The 23,807-nt window shown below is 39.2% G+C and overlaps 1 protein-coding gene across 2 annotated transcripts; it reads left to right on the top strand.

The window, feature by feature from the left end:
* Window positions 1-4,720: 4,720 nt before the first annotated feature.
* LOC143041202 (uncharacterized) lies at window positions 4,721-13,892 on the top strand. Of its 2 annotated transcripts, none has more exons than XR_012967799.1 (2): window positions 4,721-4,823; window positions 5,726-5,978. XR_012967799.1 is itself a non-coding variant. In XM_076213043.1 (2 exons), exon 2 carries the CDS (start codon window positions 8,382-8,384, stop codon window positions 8,907-8,909), a length of 528 nt encoding a protein of 175 aa, XP_076069158.1. In that variant the 5' UTR covers window positions 4,734-4,823; window positions 8,194-8,381; the 3' UTR covers window positions 8,910-13,892. The 2 variants fall into 2 exon arrangements, 1 of the variants encoding a protein (XP_076069158.1); XM_076213043.1 differs by lacking the exon at window positions 5,726-5,978 and adding an exon at window positions 8,194-13,892 and having other exon boundaries at window positions 4,734-4,823.
* Window positions 13,893-23,807: the final 9,915 nt, after the last annotated feature.

Raw genomic sequence — 23,807 nt, 5'->3', positions numbered from 1 at the left:
AGCACGGGGTTCGACTTCCATCACCCGACCCATACATCATTCGTGACGTCACTTTACCTTAAAGAGCTTCGAACTCAAACGTGACGTTTGTGAGGCATCGCGTGTAGGCTCTGCCATTGTACCTCGACGCCCCTTTTTCCTCTTCAGCCAGTTCGAATCCCGCCATTAGCTGCCTCTCCTTCCATTCCCTCCTCGTCTCAATACTGCTGTTTCTAGCCCACTTTATCACTTCCTCCTTGAAATATAACAATTATTCCATTACACCTGTTTTATTATATTCTTCACTACTTCCACACATCTCAGTCTCTGCTTTTCCCTTTCCTTTTCATTTAATTTACTCACGTTCAGCACTTCAATACCTCCCTATTTCTTCCGCTCCTTTACCTCCATGATCAATTTCCTTCTGTATAATGATCTGACAATCTCCTGAATACATTTACATCCAGAGCTCTTCCAATCCTCCCTTTGGGTACCACTACATAGTCCACTAACACCCTCTCTCGACCACCCTCCCATCCACCACCCTTTCCCATATGTACTTATGTTTGTCTCTCTTCTTAAACACTTAAGATATTCCTTTCTAAACACCTCTCCAGTAATTTTTATTTCTTATCGTGCATCCTGTACTTTCCTACTGTCCCATCTATCAGCTTATCTACTCTATCATTGAGATCTCCCAAATCCACCATACAGTAAAAGCTCTAAAATCTATGTTTATATTGATAGTGTAAGGGGGTTGTCATTATATTAATATATTGTCTGACATTGATTTAATCTATTGCCATTAATATGGGTGGTGTATAGGCACAATATTATTTAGTCAATATATTGTAAGAAAATATTGATAATGTAGGGGAGTGGTTCCCAAACTAGCCCCCAACCCCCCGGGAGGCGCGAGGAGGATATAAGGTGAGCGTAAAGTCATCTGTTCAAAAATTATTGTTTAATAAGTATAATGAAGTCATTCCCTGAGCAGGTATCTGCCGTTACGTCCGTGCAAATTATAATTCTATCAGTCGCCCCAACCAATTTGTTTTCGACCTAAGTAGTACTAGATACAAATAGAAAAAATGTGTAATTTCATGTGAATACAAAAAAGGAAGGGGGAGAACGTGCGGAGGCGTCGTCGTGTAAGATAGTTTGGGAACTACTAATGTAGGGTAAAAGAGGGTGGGGTTGTTGTTGTTGTTAGGCGAGTGAGATTGTTTTTGAGTGATAAAGAAGTAAGAGACGGGGGGAATGGAAAAGGCAACATACATATTTTATTATTCTATTATTCTGTTATTCCTTTCTTGTTTACTCTTGCATGAAGAAAGGGGAAGACAAAAGGTCAGCTGGAAGATAAACAGACACTAGCTCGTGAACACAGGTGTGTGTAATGTTGCCAAGGCTGTTCAATGTACACATGGATGGGGTGATACGGAAAGTTAATGCGAGGGTGATGGGCTGGGTGACTGGAGATGGTTAAAGAAAATGGAGAGAAAGGGGAGATGACCCAGTTGCTGTTTGCAGACGATATTGCGCTTGTGGCAGGGTCAGACGGGGTGATTAAGGGAGTTGATGACGGAGTTTGGGAAAGTGTGCGAAAGAAGAAAATTGAAGATAAATGTGGGTAAAAGTAAGGTGATGAGATGTACAAAGGGAAAGGATGGTAGCAAATTTGAAGTGAGTGTTAAGGGAGAGAGGCTAGAGAAAGTGGACAGTTTTAGGTATTTGGGGTCACATGTGACAGGGAAAGGAGCGGAAGTGGAGGTGAATTATAGATTGGGGGAAACAAATAAATGCCTTGAGGGGTTAAAAAGTGTCATGTGAAATAGGCGGTAGGGAATTGATGCAAAGAAGATTGCATGAAGGGCTGATTATGCCAACGGCACTGTATGGAGCGGAGACTTTGAATTTAAAGGAGAGGGAGAGGAAAGGTTTGAGTGTGTTTGAGATAAAATGCCTGAAAAGTATGGTAAAGATTACTAGGTTGGATAGAGTGAGAAACAAGGAGGTGAGGAGGAGATTGGGAGTGGAAAAGGAGATGGCAGATAGGGCTGATAAAAGAATACTGTTAAAGAATGAGTGAAGAAAGATTAGTAAGAGAGATATGGAAGGCAGAGTTGGAGGGAATGAACTTGAGGGGACCAAGGATGAGATGGATGGATGGGGTGAAATGGGCTTTGAGCAAGGAAGGGAGAAGGCAGGAGATAGGGGTGAGTGGAGAGTGTGTATAGATTATAGTGTGATGCAAAGAATTGAGGGAACGGGGGAGGGGGGAGGGGGGAGTAGGGAATGGTTATGTGTGAATGATACTTTGACGCAGCACCAAGGGATTTCTCCCCCGTTCTCTCTTTTTATGCTTGAGGGTCAGACAGGTGATGTCGCCGATTAAGTAAAGGGCCTTACTGAATGTACTGTGTCTTGCTGCATTGCTTCTGACCCAGGGCAGTGGTTGGGATACAGGGATGACCCGTCATCCACGAGGAGCTAAGATGAGAGGGAGGAAACGGTGGTGGATGAGAGTGGAATGAGTAGGGATGAAATGGGTGGGAGTGGCTATATGCCTTTTGACTTTGGCTACCTCCCTGGTAAGGGGGAAAGATCCTTTGGTATATAGATAGACCCCACTTGTTTTTTGTGCATTCACATTTCGGGTGCTTTTGGATGATTTTTACCATATCAATTTTTTATTTTCAATATGTTCCAATTAACCATTTCTGCTTCCTTTAAGGTATGGGAATGGATGCTAAGAGGAGACTGTATGAAGGAGTGATTGTGCCAACAGCACTGTATGGGGCAGAAACATGGAACATAAGAGAGGAGGAGAGAAGGAGTTTGAATGTGTTTGAGATGAGGTGTCTGAGAAGTATGATGGGGGTTACTAGGCTAGATAGAGTGAGAAATGAGGAGGTGAGGAGGAGAACAGGGGTGGAAAGGGAGCTGGGAGATAGGGTTGATGAAAGAATATTAGGATGGTTTGGACACATGGAAAGAATGAGTGAAGAAAGACTAGTAAAAGAGGTATGGAAGGCAGATGTGGAGGGAGTGAACATGAGGGGACGTCCTAGGATGAGATGGATGGATGGGGTGAAGGGGGCTTTGGGGAAGAGGGGAATGTCTGTTGAGGAAGGACGGGAGAGGACAGAAGACAGGGATGAATAGAGAATGGTTGTATATGGATTATGTTGTGATGCATGAGGTGGAATGGGTGGGGTGAGGTAGTATGTGTGAGCAAAATTTGACTCAGCTCGAAGGGATTTCCCCCCGTCTTCTCCTTTCATGCAATGGGGGGGGAGAGGGGGGTCGCCGATTTAATGAAGCGGCCTTGCTGTGGGTGTGCTGTGTCTTGCGACACTGCTTCTGACCCAGGGCAGTGGACAAGGTGCAGGGATGACTCGTCATCCAGGAGGTGCTAAGATAAGAGGGAGGGTGGAGGGGTGTGGAGTGTATTGGGGATGGAATGGGTGGAAATGATTTTATGCATTTTCCTTTTTGGCTACCTCCCTTGTAAGGGGGAAAAGCCTTGGTATATGTATGTATGTATTATTATTATTATAATTTTAGTTATCAATAGTGTTATCATCATCATTATTATTTTCATCATTTTTTGTTGTTGATATCATTGTTTTAATTCTTTACTGTAGTTCTTGTTTGGTCTCATAAATTACTTATGGTTATTCTAAAGTACCATAGTCACAGTTTTCGTATTTGTGGATTTTACTTATACTATTAGTTTATTTTCATTTATTTATTTATCTATTTTTATTTTTATTTTGATCCGTTCTAAAAGGGTCAAATGGCAACGTTCATCAAGGCGACGGCGTTCCAATAATAATACAGATACTTTCACATATACATAAACCTAAGTGTTTTCAAATAAATATTTATGAATTACCAACAGCTTTAAGAGTGATATCTATTCTTTATTATATTACTATAAGTAATATTCAAACCAATAATATTACTCAAGTTGTCATCTTGATGTTCATTCACGATGTGGTTGTGTGTATGTGAGATTCTCCCTACATGCACAGAATGGGGAGGATTTTCGACTCAGAGTGAACTGACATGGTTTTTCTTTAAGTTTAGGTATTGGTTGTTTGATTATTCCCACTCGTTCAGTACGGGAAGAGAACAGGATCATTTCATGACGACCATTTACTTTTAAAGACTGCCTTTCGACCCCATAGTAATTTACTGACCCCTTTCGACCCTCCTAGCAATCTACTGACCCCCTTTCGACCCCCTAGCAATCTACCGACCCCCTTGGATAATTATCGACCCCTTGGATGGTCTCATCGACCCCTGGGGGTCGATATCAACCACTTTGGGAACCCCTGGTTTAGATAAATATCTAAGCAAGATGCTGTAATGATTGTCATTTATTTATATGATTTGTTTGTTTGTTATTATTTTTCTGTTTGTTTATTATTTGCTTGATTTTTATTTATTATTATTTATTTGTCAGTTTATTATTATTTACTATTTACCTGTTTGTTTATCATTTAACTATACCTATGTATTACTTTATCTATTGTTATTTATATTGTTATAATTTTTATTTTATTTTATCTATCTTTTACCATTTATATATATATATATATTTTCATATCCGACCTAGTTATGGACCAAAAGGTCTCCTATCGGCATGCTCCGCCTTTGTAATCCTTTGTAAAGGGAACACATAAGGCGACTGCTACTCCGGACTTTTTCACTGTTTGTTTACATATGATGTCATAGCTCGACTAATTTTGAGGTGCACAGTTTGTTATCCTTTAGTTTGTTGATTATTACGTGTTTGGTTGTGCATTGTAAGCGTGTGACTTCTATTTGAATTCGTGAGTGTTTATCTTATTTTTCAGTATATAATAATTTTACAAATAATTGAATCCAATACCAATATAAATGAAGTAATCAGCAAATGTAAAGATAGTAGTCGTAGTCACTGCCTAATCTCTGATTTCACTGCACTTACTGATATTCTTGCAAGTGATGTTTTTTTTTAATATTCACTCCATAAGTCCACGTTGTTTAAACAATACCATATGATGACGGCCTATTTAGGCGTCATTAGGTGTGAGTGTGTATATAATATGCGGACGTTGGCGTCTTGGTTATATTTATTTTGTAGTTGTAGCTCAATGACCCCCATATTCTGTGAACAAGCTTGATCATATTTTCTGTGATTATTATCATTCAGAGTGAAAGAGATCAAGTAATACAACTGTAACTTTATATTTTATAATGCGAGAATTGTGATGAACCATCATACATTTGGCAGCTGATGGTGCCTGCGAGAATTTGGCCCATATTGAAGAGGTTAATCATAATTCATTGCATTATAGTATGAGCAGTTATACCTTACCTTGTGTAACCTTATAGATACTGGACTTTGGTATAGTTCTTTGGTTAGTAGAAGATATTGTGGAAATATCATCTCTTACTAGAGTCACTTCCTTTATCCACAGAATCATTGTCCTCTCCATTGCTATACTTAACAAGGTATTTCTCCAAGAATCTGCTGTGCCACTTATTTCCCAATTCTCCCAGTTAACCTCACTGCATATCTCCGAGGAGGACTTAATTACTACTTTATTCAATAGTTTTCTTTAGGTGAAGAGCTGTGTCCAATGAAAGTTCTTGATAATCAGCTTCATTCTAGGTGATTATCTTTGGAAGGGAGGGGGACATATGCTGTTATGAAGTCTCTTCTAATCTGCCCTTCCACTTTAATTTTCAGGTGGATTGCATCACCCTTGCTTTCTCTCAGATTTGCTTCCTCCATCTTAATATCATCTTCTCACAACAGTGGCTCATCTCCAGGTGTGTCTACTGTTCCCCAACTGTAGATAACAGTTTTGGAGGAATTTGGTCTCCACTAAACAAAATATCAGGTTCATTTATTCCTTAAATAGTCATTTATCTCCAACCTAGCCAGTAGTAAACCATCAACATTAACATACACTACTTTCAGTTTTTTTCATAGTGCTCCCTATGCAATACTGCTTTTTTTTTTTTTAACCATTTGCTCACATTCTGAATGACAACTCTCCAAAAAAATTGGTTTTCTTCTTCAGTCCTCGTTTAATTTTTTACTTTGGCTTCTTCTCAGAGCTTCTGTGTCTTTGCTTGTTTCTGTTCATTAACATCTTTCTTAATCCAAGAATTTTTAACATTTCCTCTCGTACTAACTTCAAAGACTTGTTGATTACTTCATTTGCCATGGCTTACATCCTCTCACAGTTCACCTTGATCAGATGTGTCTGTTAGTATCCCCTGATTCGCCTTGAATTTATCAGGTCATCTTTCAAATTGTACTACAGTAGAAGCCCAATTTAACAAATTTACATGATTTTATGCCTTTCCCTTTTTGGCTACCTCCCTTGTAAGGGGGAAAAAGCCTTGGTATATGTATGTATGTATGTACATTTAGGGGTAGCCAGATTTAATGAAGCAATGTTTAAGGAAGCTGAACTTAATTTAAATTAATGGAATGTCCTGGAAAGCTCGCATTAGTGAATGTAATTCCATTAAACTCCATATTTTGTTATTTAGTTTCTGAAGTCCTTCTTGGATGGTATTTAGAGGAAAGACTTGATATGGAAAATAAGATTAAATAGGGCATCAATTACAAATAGCTGAAACATTTATTCATTGAACCCTCCCTTGGCTGAATTAGTTTGCTAAATCAGGCTTCTACTGTATACTTTTAGCCTTTACAACACTATTGGGATGCCTGAAGGATCATACCATTGATCCAAGTTCTTGTATACTCCTTGCTATTTGCAATATGCCATTATTGGGAGGTCAAGTCACACCTCTCTTCACAACTTAGATTATGTGGCAGCTGGATGACCGCATTGTGAACAGCTGCCCAGGATGTAACACTTCACCCCATACCATACAACACATAATGGAAGACCGCATTATACACAATCATGCACGCAAACAACACAACATACACTCTATAAAGGATTTGTGGGAAAACCCAGTTTCGGCTGTGGCATTCCTTGGGGAGACGGGACTGCTCGGACAGACAGTCTAGGGAACGACAACAAAAAATTAGATTGTGTAGTCATGAAGTTTGAGGCAAGGCTCAACAAATTCTGGAAAGAACAAGAACAAAAATTTAACTATAGGGCACAGATTAACACTGCATGCAGCCACCATATAAGAAATCAGGCTGCCACACTGGAGTCACAGGCCTCATAAGGCCTCTTCCAGTAAACATCAACTGTAATCAACTGGTTCCATCTTAGAAACTCTACAACATTTTCTACTGTCCTGACATCCTTTCCTTAAATTGCAGTGGTGCTACATGGTGTGGTTGCCCTGAGCCAGTTTGCTGCATGGCTTGGCTTGGCTCTGTATGGGTTTGTGGGTCTTTTTTTGTTTATGTAAGTCTTGATTTAGGCTAGTTGGAAGAATCTTTGGTAGTTTTATACCACTGCTGCCATGGACAATGATCTTTGCAGTATGACTTGGGTTGGGCATTAGCATATGACCAATTGGACAGTTACTAAACATGACAAGAAAAAATATGGATGGTACCTCCACAAAGGTAACCACTTACCAGTGTATCTTGAACAATGTGACTTGCATTTCCTGTTTGAATCTGATGAGATGAACTGAATGAACCTTCCTAGAATGTTTAGATTCAAGTCTTGTGAGCTCAGATGTGGAATGTTATGGAGTTATATTAAAATATGACTGTCGTAGCCAACTGGGCTATTCCTGCCTCCCAAATCTCGTAACCATCAGATGAAAAAAGTTCTGGTTATAGTTGTGGAGATATTGAAGGTGGATCCATAGAGTAAAGCACTTTGGTTAGACCATTTATTGTATCAGGTTAGATTGTGACTAGATAACTGACTTGATGAGCCATGACTGCTATTTATACAAACAGGGTTGAGTGGATGCATGCGCTGTCTCGATGGTTATTGATGCCACGGTGGTGGCATGAATATGCATGTGGCTATTGGATGATTTTCAGTGCATTTCTAATGAAAAAGTAGAATGCAATATGTCATAGCACTGTATATGTTAGTGTTTCTACCTACTTTATGTTAGGTGGCTTGTACAAAGTGTCTGTTTGGATACAATGGTATGTGAGTATGAACTGTTTTGTGTATGAGAAATCCACGCCCCTAATATTACATGATCTTAGAGTAAGATGTCAACCTTATAAATTAATTTTTCTTTTTCCAGGAGGGTAACTATCAGATATCTATAGATTAAATATGTCATACAATGAAGAAGACCCAATGTGACATCTGTGGACCAGCTATCTCACCAGTCATCTTAAATATCACATAATAACCCACTCAGGAGAGAAACCTTTCCAATGGGACCTGTGCAGTAAAGCTTTCTCATGAAAGACTAATTTTAAATGTCACATGATGACCCACACAGGAAAAAAGCCTTTCCAGTGTGACCTGTGTGATTCTACTTTTTCACAAAAGAGTTACCTCAAAAATCACGTGATGACCCACACAGGAGAGAAGCCTTTCCAGTGTAGTAGGTGTGATGCAGCTTTCTCAATTAAAGGTAATCTTAGACGTCATTTGATGACACACACAGGAGAGAAGCCTTTCCAGTGTGGCCTGTGTAATTCTGCTTTTTCACGAAAGAATCACCTGAAATATCACATTATGATTCATACAGGAGAGAAGCCTTTCCAGTGTGACCTCTGCGATTCGGCTTTCTTAACTAAGGTTGAACTTAAACGTCACATGAGGATCCACACAGGAGAGAAGCCTTTCCAGTGTGATCTGTGTGAAGCAGCTTTCTCACAAAAGGGTCATCTTAATTGTCACATGATGACCCACACACAAGAGAAGCCTTTCCAGTGTGACTCGTGTGATGCAGCTTTCTCACAGAAAGGCTCCCTCAAGCGTCACATGAAGATCCACACTGGAGATTGATTGATTGATTGGATCTGACATCATGACTACCAGGGTCATGGATATAGAATACAATATGTTTTACATTAAATTAAGGGGGAAAGAAATAAGATTATCGAGAAAAGAAAAACAAATATTTATAAAAAAATGTAAGTTTAAAAAAAAGAAAATAGAATAAAGAATACTTTTTCTACTAGGTATCCAATATCTTTGATATATGTTAAAGTCATTATAATCCTTTAAAATCGAGATTTTCTTCTTTAATATATCAAAAAACACTATCACAATCCATATCAGTGCCCAAATCAACATCTCTGCACTGTGATAAACGCTGGTCTCAGTTCTGTCAGGATGAGCACTTAACCAGTGAATGTCAAATCTTCAGTGGGACAAGCAGCCATCACAGTCAGTATGGTGCATTTCCATCACTCATAAGGAATCCTTGGGTTAATCTCATATGGCTGTATGTTATTGTACTCACAGGGGTGTATGATTTTAGAGATCTATCTCATTTTGTTGTGTTCCACCTCTTTCCATTGCTGTTGTCATATATTCTTGATAGGTCTGAAGATACTAGGGGAAAAAAAAGTCCCATTATGGTAGAGTGTATCATCTTGGCATCAAATTTGGTACTGCTGAATTGGATAAGTGGTCTACCCTTTTATTTCCATTGATTTTCACATGTGCAGAAACCCAACAAAATGAAATTGTAATTCTCTGCACTGATGTAAAAAGACCCACTTTAAATATTTTTGTATTAATGGGTGGTTATCATTGTAGATTTCTAGCGACTGCAAGACACTCTGAATCACAGAATACAACATAGCTAGAATGCTGGAAGGTACCATTATGTTGTAGGGTAGTTATAATACTGTATAATTTGGAGTTAGTATGGGAAGTGTTCCTCAACATTTATATTTTTCTCTAAAAGCTCCATATCCAGTACCAGCATCAAATTTGGATCCATCAGTAAAAACAGATGTTGTGTTCGTGTTCTGGACAGATTATTCTTAAAACAAGGTTCTCATTTCTTCATCAGATCTCTTAAAACTTCAGAAATATATACAGAAATAACCAGTAGTTTCCATGCCGGGGTAAATGAATAAGTAAAATTGCATACTGGACTTCTTAAGATCAGTGGCAATTCTAGGACTATGAAAGGGGGGGGGGGCAGTTCAGGGCCAACTTAGATGTGGATCAAAAGGTCTCCTGTTGGCATGCTCCGCCTTTGTAATCCTTTTCCTTTGTAATCCTTTTTGAGGGGGCATAGGAGGTTAGTTGCAAGCAGAATGAACCTTCACGGGTGGGGGACTTCAGGAATATATATATGTATATATATAATATACATACAAAACTCATTACATGTATAGAGATATGAAGGCAGGTTGAGAGGGCACATAGTCAACTGACATTAATAAATTTAAGAAAAATAGGGGTATAGGGAAGATTGTAATATAGTTTTCCAAACAGAAGTGTAGATGAATGAATTAATGACGAAGTCACCTGGGTAAAGATGGAATGTGTGCAAGAAAAGAAAGTCACATCAAAAAGACTAAATAATCCTAGCTTCAAAACGGAACAGAACCAAACACGGATCCATAAGTGATTTCAATCTCATTTTTGTGTACAATCACTCTTAAAAGTTTTTGGACAAGATAAAAATAGGATATGCAAAAAAGAAAGAAAAAAAAAGGGGGGGTCAACTTGGGGGTAGCTGAACCCCCCCCCCTAGAATCGCCACTGCTTAAGATATTCACATATTCCAATAGCTTCTTGATTCTGAAGCTAAAAGGATGGGGTAGTTGTGAGTGTCATTCATAGAAATTATTGAGGCAATATCTATTGGCTACAGCATAAGCCCTTGAGTTTGGAAGTCTTTGTATTCTGAACCATTAATGGAGTAATGAGGTCCTGTAGTATAACTCAAGAAGGATCTTTCCAGCCTCAATCAGCCAGAGTGATGAACTGAGTCTGGAGTCTTAAGATAGGGTGCAGAGGAATATATATCACAACCACAGAGCAACTTTGAAATCAACAGAGATTATGTGTCTTCAAAACAGAATACCTGTCTGCTCCCCAATGGGTATTTGACAATACTTTCAGAATGTACAAGACCTTAAGACATTTGGTCCTGATGATATGCGTGAGGTGAGGGACCCATGTAAGTTTTCTATCAAATATTAAACCTAAAAAGCATTCTTCTTCTTCAACACAAGGTATGCTGTAAGACCTTTCTTTCCTGCCCAATTTATTATTTTATTGACTACTAGTTGTAATTTCCTTTCATCAGCAGACATCCAAGTAGCAACAAAAGATACTGAGAGATCATTTACAAACAATGTACTTCATACGTCATTAGGGATAGGATCTGTTACCCCCATTAATTGCTAATGAAGACTGTGGGACATGCTCTACTTGGGAGTTTCTCAATGTTGATGGCTTAGAATTAAAGTGAATTGTGGTTGATATATACATATGTTGATAGTGTAATCAAGACTTTGATAGTGTAACTAAGGATTTGCTAGAACGTAAAGTTGCTGTGAATACACCGGACCAAGCCAAGACCGTTACTGTATTTTACCAGAATATTTATTGTAGTTCGTACTGCCAAGATGAGAAACACATGAAAGACATCATACATAGAAATTGTAAGCCAATAGGTGATTACGATAACTTAAAAGTTATCATATTCTATGACAACCCCCGTACCTGTTCCCTTGTTGTGAAAAACAATCTGTCTGACAATGGCGGCATATCATCGAGAACCAATGTCATATATGAATATCGCTGTACAATTGGGGGCTGCGCACCCCGTAATTCTTCATACATTGGGTTCACGACATGCCAACTGAGTAGATGGTTGTCCCTACATTTACAACAAGGAGCAATTAAACAACACCACCTCCAATACCACCAGGCTTTAATCGATAGGAAGACAATCGTGGATAACACCAGGATAGTTGCACACTGTGCCAAAATTAAGGAACTAAAAATGCTTGAAGCCATCCACATTAGGGAGAGAGCTCCAATTATTAATATTCAATGTAATATGATTTCTGCCATCCCGCTATTTAATTCTTCCACGAGATTTGGAGCCCAACAACAGCAACACCCACCTCCTTCCTCTCCCCCTCCCCCTCCTACACCTCACCAACCCCCACATGACCAGCGCGGTGACCCAGCGAGAAGACCTACCTTACCTGACTCCCCCCCCTCCCTCCTCCTCCCCCTCCCCCTTCCCTTCCAAGACGTAGTGCCCGGCTACATAGCGGGTCACGAACCATGCACCGTTCCCAAGCGGCCCATATTTAAACCCATGTTGTCTGTACACCATTGTCAATTGTGAATCATGTAGCTTTGAAAATTGTGACTTTTCTCTTGTAACTATTCTGAAGATGACTCCCTGAAGTCGAAACGTTAAATTAAATATGGAAGAATTTGGAAGGCTTGTATTTGCCCACCCTCCTGAAATGAGACCTACTGTGAGGAAAATTGAAAATCTCAGTAAGAAGATTAACCAGTGCCAAAATGCTGTCGTGTTTAACTCCGTGTATATATATATATATATATATATATATATATATATATACACATATATATATATATATATATATATTCCAACGTAAGTGCAGTGCCAAAATGTCAACTACGATATACAGTATAACGAATCTTACCACTGCTATACCAAATATGTAGTGTCACACTCGGTAACTATGAGTACAATAGATTTATCACTGAATGGATGGGCGAGATGTATAGTACGCCTTCATAAAATCGTGTTCAATTCCAAGCACCACGTATGAGGATGACAATTTGTCAAATATATCTACAATGTTGATTGGGAATTCCTACGTAAAGTCGGATTATTTTGATAATCACGAGATGGTTATCGTGCTTCGCTGCCATCCCAATCACAAATATACATATATTTGAACACGTAGCTTGTGACCAACACACGATTTTATTCCATTCCTCCTTTAGGCCGTTTTTATGTTGCAAATATTTGCGAAAACCAGGTTAAGTTCAAGTTTATATAAGTTGGTTTACTGATATATGAAACGACAATATTGTGATTCTTATCCACACTTCTAATATACATTTACTTCCTTCAGTTGTACTCAGTGTAAAAATCAACTACAATATGCGTGTATTATGCATTTACTCTCATAAGCACAGACGTGGGGGTAAAAATATAACGCTTCTATGCTATACAAAAATGTTCGTATCTTTTCCCTTGGTATTCTTATCCAAATATATGCTGATTTAAACTGTTAAGAATGAATCGAAATTCTTATTCTGGATTATTATTCATAAAACAGAAGTAGCTAAGGAGGGGGTACTGATTTAACGCCAAATGGCGTGGATGAAATGCTTGGGTATTATGTCTTAACTGGTCACCCTTGTTTAGGTATCACTTCCTACGCGATAATTTAACCTAATACCTATACTAACCAAGTTACATAATTTTCTTTTATCGTTGGGAGAGAGCACACTTGACCACAATCACATTCACAGACAGTTTCGTATTCCTATAACCTATTACGAAAAATTCTTTCGATCGCCATGATCGATCGATCTGTGAATTTATGTAAATCTCCCTATCCCATCATTGTGTTCCTGCTGTGATGGAACCTTCGACTCTGAATTCGCACATTATACATTTGTAATATATTCCTATCTATTTCTACATATTTTATTTATTCCAATTACATCACTGAACCGCTTGAACCTATCTGTCGGGGTGGGTGTAAGAGGCTGGTAGAAAGACAGGTAAAAAGTGGGGTAGTTGAAGATATCAATTTTAAGAGTTGGGTGTTTGGTAAACAACAGTTCGTAAACGAGTATTTGCATAATTTCGCTCTCCACTTGGAGTAATAAAAATAGCCGGGGCCTGATTCCTATTGCTGACATGTAACCTAAGTAAGATATGCAGTGATTCGAGATTGCTTAAGTAAACAATAATGTATATAGACTTGTAACAACGAATCTGATTGGAGAAAGAGTGGAGAACATTCAGTTGGTTCACAAGTGCACGACCACGTCCTTAGGGGAGGATCTTGAATATAAAGTCAACAGATCATTGACTAAAGAAATCACGACATCACTGCAGATATTCCTTTGGGCGTGACAATATTTGTTCTCACGGGATTCATAGAATGTACCTCTGAGAAGCACATCGTTTAACCGGTATTCAAGGAAAAGAAAATTACAAACATTTCATTCCCCCTATACGAAAAATATGGTGAGGTGAAGAAAGTAGAAACAGACGTATTAAACGAAAATGGCGGCCAGGAATGCTGGCAACAAGAGACGAAACCAACGCTACTAAAGAATGCATCCAAAGGAACTCTAGGAGTGACTACAGCAACAGAGGATCTTTACATAGAGTTAGAAGGACTTCAAAGAATGCTAAATTTTAATGTCATAATTGCAATACCTGGGGGCATAAAGCTCAAGAGCGTTACGAGACTATTTGTAGGAACTGCAAATACGAGGCTCATGATGAGTATCATTGTAGAAATCCACCTTTCTGTTTGTATCACCAGAGAGTAGGCCGTAGAACACAGGGTTGTAGAACAATGCCAAATTTTCGTATTTAGCCAGAAACAGAGGGAAAAACCCAGACACAAAACGACACTACAGAGGTAACCATGGAAATACAAATAGTATTGTGTTAAGGACAAGAGTGATAGAAATGTGAAAGGAAACACAAACACCAAAAACAATTGTAAATTGACTATAACAATCGGAAGGACTTCTGTATGACCCCTCATTGCGGGTAAAGTTTTCAATAAACCTATTCAAATATCGATACGGGATCTGTAGTCATAACTAGCAGAGTTTTAAGACAATTGAAACCGGGAGTGAAAATATTGGAACCAATCCATTACTCATTGAAAGGAGTAACAGGAAGTCAGTTAAAAACATTAGGTAAGATAGAAGTAGATATAATTTTGTATAGAAATGAGTACTTGCACATTCCAGTGATAGTTGTAGAATATGTTTCCCCAGGGTATTTATTGATGGAATTTGTAACTGAGAAAAGAGGGCATAGAATCATTGAAATCACAGTTAATTCCATTTTTAAGTCAACCAGACTTAGAACTAGTATCTGTGATAAGAGAACATATGGAAATATATAAGATAATGCTAGATTGGATGAGAGTGAAGCAGAGCGGTCCATTCAAGAACAGATAAAACAAACCGAAAATAAAGTCTCGTAAAGTGAACTCGACTCGGGTGTTTAATAAATCCCAGAAATTACTCAGAATTCATGAACTCCAAATGAAGCTTTGCTAATTGTGGAAGGTGGCGTAATAAAGTCGAAGTTATTACACTCCAGAACAATTAACATAGTAGAAGTGCAGTTGAAAGGAGTCACTGTAGACTGATACTTTAACCATCCCAGACTCAATTAGCATAAAAGATTTGGAATTGGACTCGGGAAATTATAAGACACACAAGAACACGGTAGAAATATTATTGAATAAAGACAGTTCTAAGAAAAAGTACACAAATAGGATGTTTACAAGTCTGTACAAGACCTATTAAGATTTTAAATGAGGGTACTGAGGTGGAATCCCCAATTTCATCAGTCTGTTACGTTCAGGAAAAAACGTATTTGTGAGAAATACAAGAATGAATTAGAACCTACTATTTGTCTTGAGTTGGATGAAAGCTTAGTTGGATTGCTGTTGAAGCACAATAAAGCAATTGCTTTGGTGGAGGGCAGTGTCATTTATTTGCGGCAGGATAGACAGACATTGACTTAGTACAGTGAATTCAAAGGTGTAATCAGTAAAGAACTATTCAATTCCGAACAATGTAGAAAAAAATAAAAGTTTCTTGGGATTGACAGGGTATTATAGGAAATTTATCAAGAGTTATGCAGATATGGTTAATGATTAGGTTCTTTGTTGAGGAAAGATTCAAAGTTCATATGGAGACCTGCACAACCAGCTTTTGACAAATTGAAAGATAAACTTATTAGTTTTCCAGTTCTCATATTTCCGTGCACATAATTGTTGGATTAGAAACAGAGACGTCGTTGGCGCCTCGGGGCGGGATCCGTTTCCGAAGACTTCCCTTCACAGATCTCACCACACTGAATAAAGTTCTGTTCTCGTCACACGGAAGTGGGTTCGTCATACACTCTAAACGCGGTTTGCGTTCATTGGAGGCGAAACTCGTCGCGACACCGATCAAGCCGAGCTGCCTAGTGTAGGCCTTATGGTCTCTTGCAGTCTCATTCTTATGTTCTTATGTAAGCCCGTTCCCAGGGGGGGGGGCGGGGGTCGGGGCAGCACTTCACTCGCGACCCTGGCCTCGATTCAGTAGGCTTCAGGGATTTCAGACAACTGAGTCACTGTTGTATGGCTGATTGTGATTGTACTTGTAGGGCGGAGGAATAAAATCCTCGATAGCCCACCTCACCCTATGTAAACCCGGGGTTAACTGCCTGGTGCCCGGCACTCTCCGCGGGCGTCGGGTCAACTGGTTGCCCATACACTGTTGCCGGCGCTCTTAATTTCAAATCACCCGTTTCGAAGGGAATGCAGTGCGACGTTAATGTGGGAGCTGAATCATTTCTAGTAGTCCTTTGAGGTAGTCATTAGTCACGAGAGAGGACTATATGATTCTAACTAGCCTAATTAACTAGCCTATACAAGAAGTGGCAAGCACACAGGGGGGTGGGTTAAACCGTTAGAATCAATTCGAATGGTAATTCTTGGGTGAAATACACCAATTCTAATCATAAAATAGAAAGTTACAACTACGACATGGACAAACAGTAAAAATGCGATGAAGAGGTACTCCAATCTTATCATTAAAACATTCGTGTCTTCGCTCGTAGGCATATGTAGATACACCTTTAGCGAAAGAGGGGGGGAGGGATTCCTGAGTAAATATGAGTCTCCAAACTCGTTAAAGCACTGCAACTGACTGCTAAATTGGCACAATAGTTAATGAAGATAAGGGAAAGAAAAATATCAAGAAGTAGTTGCTAGAGGCCCTAAGAGTTCCAGCAGTTCCATAGAGTAAAATGACAGCCGAAAAGGGCTGAAGGGAGACGAAAAATTGTGAAGCCTACTATGTCTGCGAGGGCCCTTGAGCGAAAGTGTTTGGTAACTGCGATCTGAAACAGTTGAAAGAAAATAAAAAGCAATAGGCAGCGTGTCACAACTCAAAGTTGTGACACTGGTACTTCGCACGGCCAACTGAAGCTACCCCCCTTCGCCATTTTCCCATTATACGAGAATTCTCATTCCCCTCAACCACCCCCTCCTCTTTGCACTGTCTAGGGATTTCGGGACACGCATACGCAGGCTTGGTATATTGCAGTATATATTTTGAAGTTTATTTATCTACCAGATTCAAATAAGGTTTGTCCAAGGTGCATGTAGATACAATTGCTTGAATAATTACACTGAATTGGAGCTCATTATATGATCAGGTAGCGAGTTCCAAATGTAGATTATTCTAACGCTAAAAGATGTACGTCTGCACTCAATCGATGTGTGAGTATTGACTACCATGAGGTGTGGGATCGTCTCGTGCAAGAGATGCTAATTTCCTTCCAAAACATATTTTCATTACTTTTAAAATTTGTCATACTCCTTCCCCATTTTACATCTACTCTCCTTTATGACTCCTTTATCTTATGTTTTGCTTCTCTTTTTTTCTTGTACTCCTTGATATTTTTCATGTCATACTTTGCAATCATTTAAGGAAAGTTACATTCAAATTAACATAATTATGCTAAAATTGGTAATCTTGACAACAACTGATTTATGATCCACTTCTCTCCATTATCACTAACCGTAGAAAAAAAGAGAGGAAAACCTCCTCCTCCGGACTTTGCACTGTTTGTTTACATATGACGTCATAGATCGACTAATTTTGAGATCACAATTTTAGATAATTTAGACGCTCCATTATTGTGTTCGTGGTTGTGCATTGTAGACGTGAGACTTCTACTTTAATTCGTGAGTGTTTAGTTTATTTTTCAGCACACAACAATTTTACAAGTAATTTAATCCAATGCCACAAATGAAATAATCAGCAAATGTAAATATTGTCGACCAAGGTACTAAATAGTTACTAATGATAATATATGACTTTATGTACGAGTGATAACTCCAAAAAGCCCAATGAAGGCAATCAAATAGTAGTAAGGTGGGGTAAACGGGTGGGTATTTTTAAAGAAGTTTGCCAACCTCGCAGCTCCAACTGTTAGGCCAGTTTTTTGTATGTTATTCATTGGTTTACGTTTCGGGCCCACTGACGTTGGAAAACCTAAAATCTAAATAAGCTAAAAATCGGTGAAAATCCTAGTTTTCCCGTCGAACTATCTATTAGCGCTGTGTGTACAAAGCATGCAAAGCTTGGTCCATACAGCTTGTGTGCTCATCAGCCTGGCGAGAAGGTATAAATGAAACATAACTGAAAAAAAAAAAAATGTTATATGTATTTCATTCGGCCTGTCATGACCTCTTAAAAGCTTTGTCTAAATGAATGTGTTGGGGGTGATATTATATATATATATATATATATATATATATATATATATATATATATATATATATATATATATATATATATATATATATATATATATTGCCCTGTGACATAAAGGGAAGGATCCATTGTGCCCATAAGACAGTGAATAAAAAAGTCTGGCTTTGCCTGTATCATTGGTCAGCTCATAAGTAAAATTCCAGAATTAAGCAAACTCATATACTTAACATGGAATTTGCTTTGTTCAATAGCTCCTAACCTAGTCTAATAAAACCATTCAATTGAAAATATGTTTCAGTAGTTTTAGAAGTGGACACCTATGTGATATAGCAATAGAAAATTAATTATTACATACATATACCAAAGGATTTTTCCCCCTCACAAGGGAAGTAGCTAAAAAACAAAGACATAAAAACTATTCCCACCCATTCCATTCCCAATACACTCTACTCCCCTCCACCCTCTACCCTCCCTCTTATCATGGCACTTCCTGGATGATGGGTCATCCCTGTATCTTGTCCACTGTCCTGGGTCAGAAGCAGTGTTGCAAGACACAGCACATCCACAGCAAGGCCGCTTCATTAAATTGGCGACCCCTCCTCTCCTCTCCTCTCCGTCCCTTCACACATACTACCTCACCCCCATCCCCCCACCCATTCCACCTCATGCATCACAACATCATCTGTATATAACCATTCTCCACTCACCCCTATCCTTTGTTCTCTCCCATCCTTCCTCAACAAACATTCCCCTCTTCCCCAAAGCCCCTTTCACCCCATCCATCCATCTCATCCTAGGTCGCCCCCTGATGTTCACTCCCTCCACATCTGCCTTCCACACCTCTTTTCCTAGTCTTTCTTCACTCATTCTTTCCATGTGTCCAAACCATCCTAATATTCTTTCATCAACCCTATCTCCCAACTCCTTTACCACCCCTGTTCTCCTCACCTCCTCATTCCTCACTCTATCCAGCCTAGTAACCCCCATCATACTTCTCAGACACCTCATCTCAAACACATTCAAACTCCTTCTCTCTTCCTCTCTTATGTTTCATGTTTCTGCCCCATACAGTGCTGTTGGCACAATCACTCCATACAATTTCCTCTTAGCATCCATTCCCAAATGTCTATTTTTCATTACACTATTTAATCCACCAAGGCATTTACTCACTTTTCTCAATCTACATTCTACCTCCACCTCCACTCCTCCCTTTCTTGCCACATTCGCACCCAAGTATCAAAAACTATCCACATCCTCCAGTCGCTCTCCCTTAACCCCTTGAGTACCGGATATGTGTTTTGTGACGCCTGCGTGTCACAGCTGAGTGCACCTGCCAGGAACCGAGCGTGCTCCCAGTGACACGCACGTGTCACAGTTATAAGCTGTGTGTATTGAGGGCTCTCAAGGCCTCGGTTTCTGGGTTATTTCTACCCATGTGGTGGCAAGTGTCTGTGTTTACAAACATAAGGCTCCAGCCATTCGTGGGACGGTTTGAAACGTATGTTTACGTAAGGTTGACGGGTCGGTAACAAAGGGGTTAATGCTCACTTCCAGTCTGTTGCCACTTTCACCCCTTGTACATCTCATCACCTTACTTTTACCCACATTTATCTTCAACTGTCTTCTTTTGTAAATTATAATACATCATAGTATGTGATTTTCTTGGGGGAAATAACAAGAAAGTTGCTAAAACTGATTTACTAATGAAAAGTTGCAGCGGTTGAATGATACGCCATGTTTGTTTTGATAGGTGCTGAAGTTGAAGAAATGGAAAGATGATAAATTTGTCTATTCTAACCTAACCTAACTTAATAATCTAACCTATATATAGGAATTTGGTACCTCAAATTCTAAAAATCATCTGGGTCGTCATCGTCATGGCTGCTGATGGCCTGATTGTTATTATACCTTGGGCAGTTAACAGACAATGGGAGAACCCCGTGTTCTCTCAAAAAGCCCAAAGAAGCCCTATTGTCTTTGTAACAGCACTTATTAACTGACCTGGAGTTGGAGAACACCCGGTCCACAATGTGAAACCCATCGTCTAACTGACAGTGACTGGATTGGACAGGCGACAACATGGCCTCTGGACTATATCCTAGTGGCTTCTTTCGTTAGTAGATATGCTTGTAGCAAGGTTTTTCGTTACTTATTTTTGACAAGAAAATCGCATATCACGTTCATGTATTATAGTTTACAAAATTAATATTTAATTTTCTAATGCTATATCGTGTAGGTGTGCACAGTACATGTACAGTTCTTGCTGTGACCAAACTTGCAGCATTGATAACATTGTAATGGATGGTCAATGAAAGCTTTTACTGGGAGAGAAAGATGACTAATATGAACTTTAAAACATGAGCATGATCAAGTTGCTGTTTCCTCGGATCTTTGTAGTGAGTTGGACAATATCTGGCCATAATTGTAGGATATCATCTGAGAATTCATACAATTTCTGGTTGTAAGTATGCGATTTGCAGTAACTGAATTTTCTGCCTGTCCTGATTGAATAAAAAATCCCATGTGATGGGTTAGGTAGATGTAGGAGCATTATTGCCTTTGTCAAGTCTTTTGCCCTGTTTAACACTACTTTCCCATATTTCTTGATGTGATATTTTGGGATTACTCCAATCCTCTCTAGCTATTTTGCTGCATAGATAAAGTTGTTTTTGTTTCCTTTGTAGTTTGCCACAAACCAGTAAGATGTAGGGGGTGTGGCAAACTTTGGGGGCATGTTTTCATCTTGGAAGAGATCGGGACAGTAGTTATTTTCACTGTTGACCACATTATTTGATCTGATTATTTCATTGATTAGGTTCTTATCTCCAAGATGTAGGAAATTATCTTGTGTGCAGTAATGGTCGCACTGTCAGATGTACAAGTCACATGACTTCAATTTGAGAGACAGTCCCTATCATATTTCAGACAGATGCAGAGGACTTTCCCAAAATGGTTGAAAGCTGAGTGGATTGCATGATATAACTGTGATGGGTAGACGTTTGTTATCTTGATTGCACCAAAACAAGACTAAATAGGTGACTGGTGGGGTCTTCCAACATGGGCTACAGCAGCAGGGGGAGTGTGACTTCCAGCCTGCTCATGTGTTTCACTTCAGTTACGGCCAGATGGTGATATCCCAAGTTCCTGGTTGACTGCCTCTCAGGGGTTTTGATTTTTGCTATTATATGTAAGTTGTAAGAGTTTATTTGGCTTCAAGGGCCAAGGGCAACCACCTACTGGGATTACAAAGGGAGTGAATGTTAGTTGCCATGGACAGGGTGCCTTGTTCATGGGGGCCACTTGTTTCAAAAAGCATTTCCTCTTGATTCGAATGTTTGTCTGCGACGAAGCTAAGACCTCCCTCCACAACTTGCCCCCAACCCAGACACCCAACCATCCAGTACAGGATGACCTCATATGGTGGTCCCTCTGGTGGGTGGCACTGAGAACCATTAGGTCTGGTCCCACACTGGCGACCTTGCTAGCATGGGTAGCCCTTTTCCCTAAGTAGGGTGGAGCAGAGGCCGAAGCCCCCTCTAGCCTCATCCACCAGGTCATTGGGACACTCAAGCCCCTCCATCATGACAAGGCATTTTATGCAAAGGGGGCTACGAATGAGGAGTCCTTTCTTTCCCTGTCCTTGAAATCAGCTGCGAAGACTCACTGTCTCCCTCTTCCTCTGTCCCTCTCTCACTGTCACCTCTCCCTTCTCTCTCTCTTTCTCTCCCTCCCCTGAGCAGCCTTTGATACAAGGTTGAACATTTAGGTCCTAGAGGAAGACATTGATAAGATGGCATTATCTAGTTCAATGGCTGGACAGGCCTATGACTTAGAGTCTGAAGTCGGGGGTTAAAGAGTGACCAGTGCAACAGGGTGGGTGGGTGACCTGCTGGCTATCCCCCCATCTGTTAGGTTTCTGTTGAACACTGAATCTGTGACCCTTTCTTGTTGTGGATGGATGACTGGTCTGCATTCTCAGATGAACCAAGTGACCCAATGAGGAAGAACATGTGTGTGAAGGATCATCACCATCATCACTACCAACACCACTGCTGCCACCTGGGGTTAACCAAGCAGGTTGAGACGGAAACACGTTATTCTTAACCACAGAATGATTGCCTTTTTTGTTCATGTATGTACCTGCAAGGTTGACTCCCAAGTGGGTACCAGCCCAGCAAAATCACACATGAAAAAAGGAGGTTTTACTAAATACGACGAAAAAAGATATGGATGGTACCTCTACAAATCCATAGATAATTTTTATTTATTACCTTTTGGTAAGATGATAATAAACATAACCACTTACCAGTGTATTTTAGACAATGTGACTTGCTACTCTTATTTGAATCTGATGAATGAGATGAACTGAATGAACCTTCCTAGAATAGGCAATATTTAGATTCAAGTCTTGTGAGCTCAAATGTGGAATGTTATGGAGTTATATTAGAATATGACTGTTGTAGATTACAAAGGATTACAAAGGTGGAGCATGCTGATAGGAGACCTTTTGGTTTATAACTAGGTCAGAAGTGAAAAAAAATATAATGATGAAAAAAAATTATAATGATATAATAATAAATAAAATAAATGCATAGGTAGAGTTAAATAATAAACAAACAGGTAACTAGTAAATAGTAATAAATTGACAGATAAATAATAATAAATGAAAATCAAGCAAATGACAAATAGGCAAATAATGACAAAGAAATAATCAAATAATATAAAATAAATGGCAGTCATTACAACATCTTGCTTAGATGTTTATCTAAATGAATCTTAAAGCTTCAAACAGAACTACATTGCACTGCCTCTGCAGGAAGTTTATTCTATTCAATAACTACATGGTTGGTGAAGTTGTTTCTACCCACTTCCAAATAAAATCTTTTGCCTGACAGTTTGAGACTATTATTTCTTTTTGGATTCTCATCCAGTGTAAAATTTTTGTCACTTTTGATGTCAATCCCCTTTAGAATCTTAAATACCTGTATCAAGTCACCTCTGAGTCTACGTTATTTTAGGGAAAACAGATTCATATGTTTTAGTCGATTTTTGTATGATTTATTTTTGATATTTGGAATCAGTTTTGTGGCTCGCCATTGTTCTTTTTCAAATCTGTCAGTGTCTTTGATGGGATTCAGTGGCCATATGGAAACCGCATATTCCAGATGTGGACGAACTAACAATTTATATAGCTTGTTAATGAGTGATGAACTTTTGAAGTCAAAAGATCACACAATCAGTCCTGGAATCTGATTTGCTTTCTCAGAGGCTGAAATACACTGCTTAGATGATTTGAAATTGTTACTGATAATTACGCCAAGATCCCTCTCACTATCCACTTTTGTTAACAAATTTCCAAATAACTTGTAATCATACTAACTGTTCTTTTTACCTATGTGC

This window comes from Oratosquilla oratoria, chromosome 30 (genome assembly GCF_046742065.1).
Source record: "Oratosquilla oratoria isolate Oo_2021 chromosome 30, ASM4674206v1, whole genome shotgun sequence".
Taxonomy (NCBI): domain Eukaryota; kingdom Metazoa; phylum Arthropoda; class Malacostraca; order Stomatopoda; family Squillidae; genus Oratosquilla; species Oratosquilla oratoria.
This window is presented reverse-complemented; position numbering and strand designations above follow the sequence as displayed.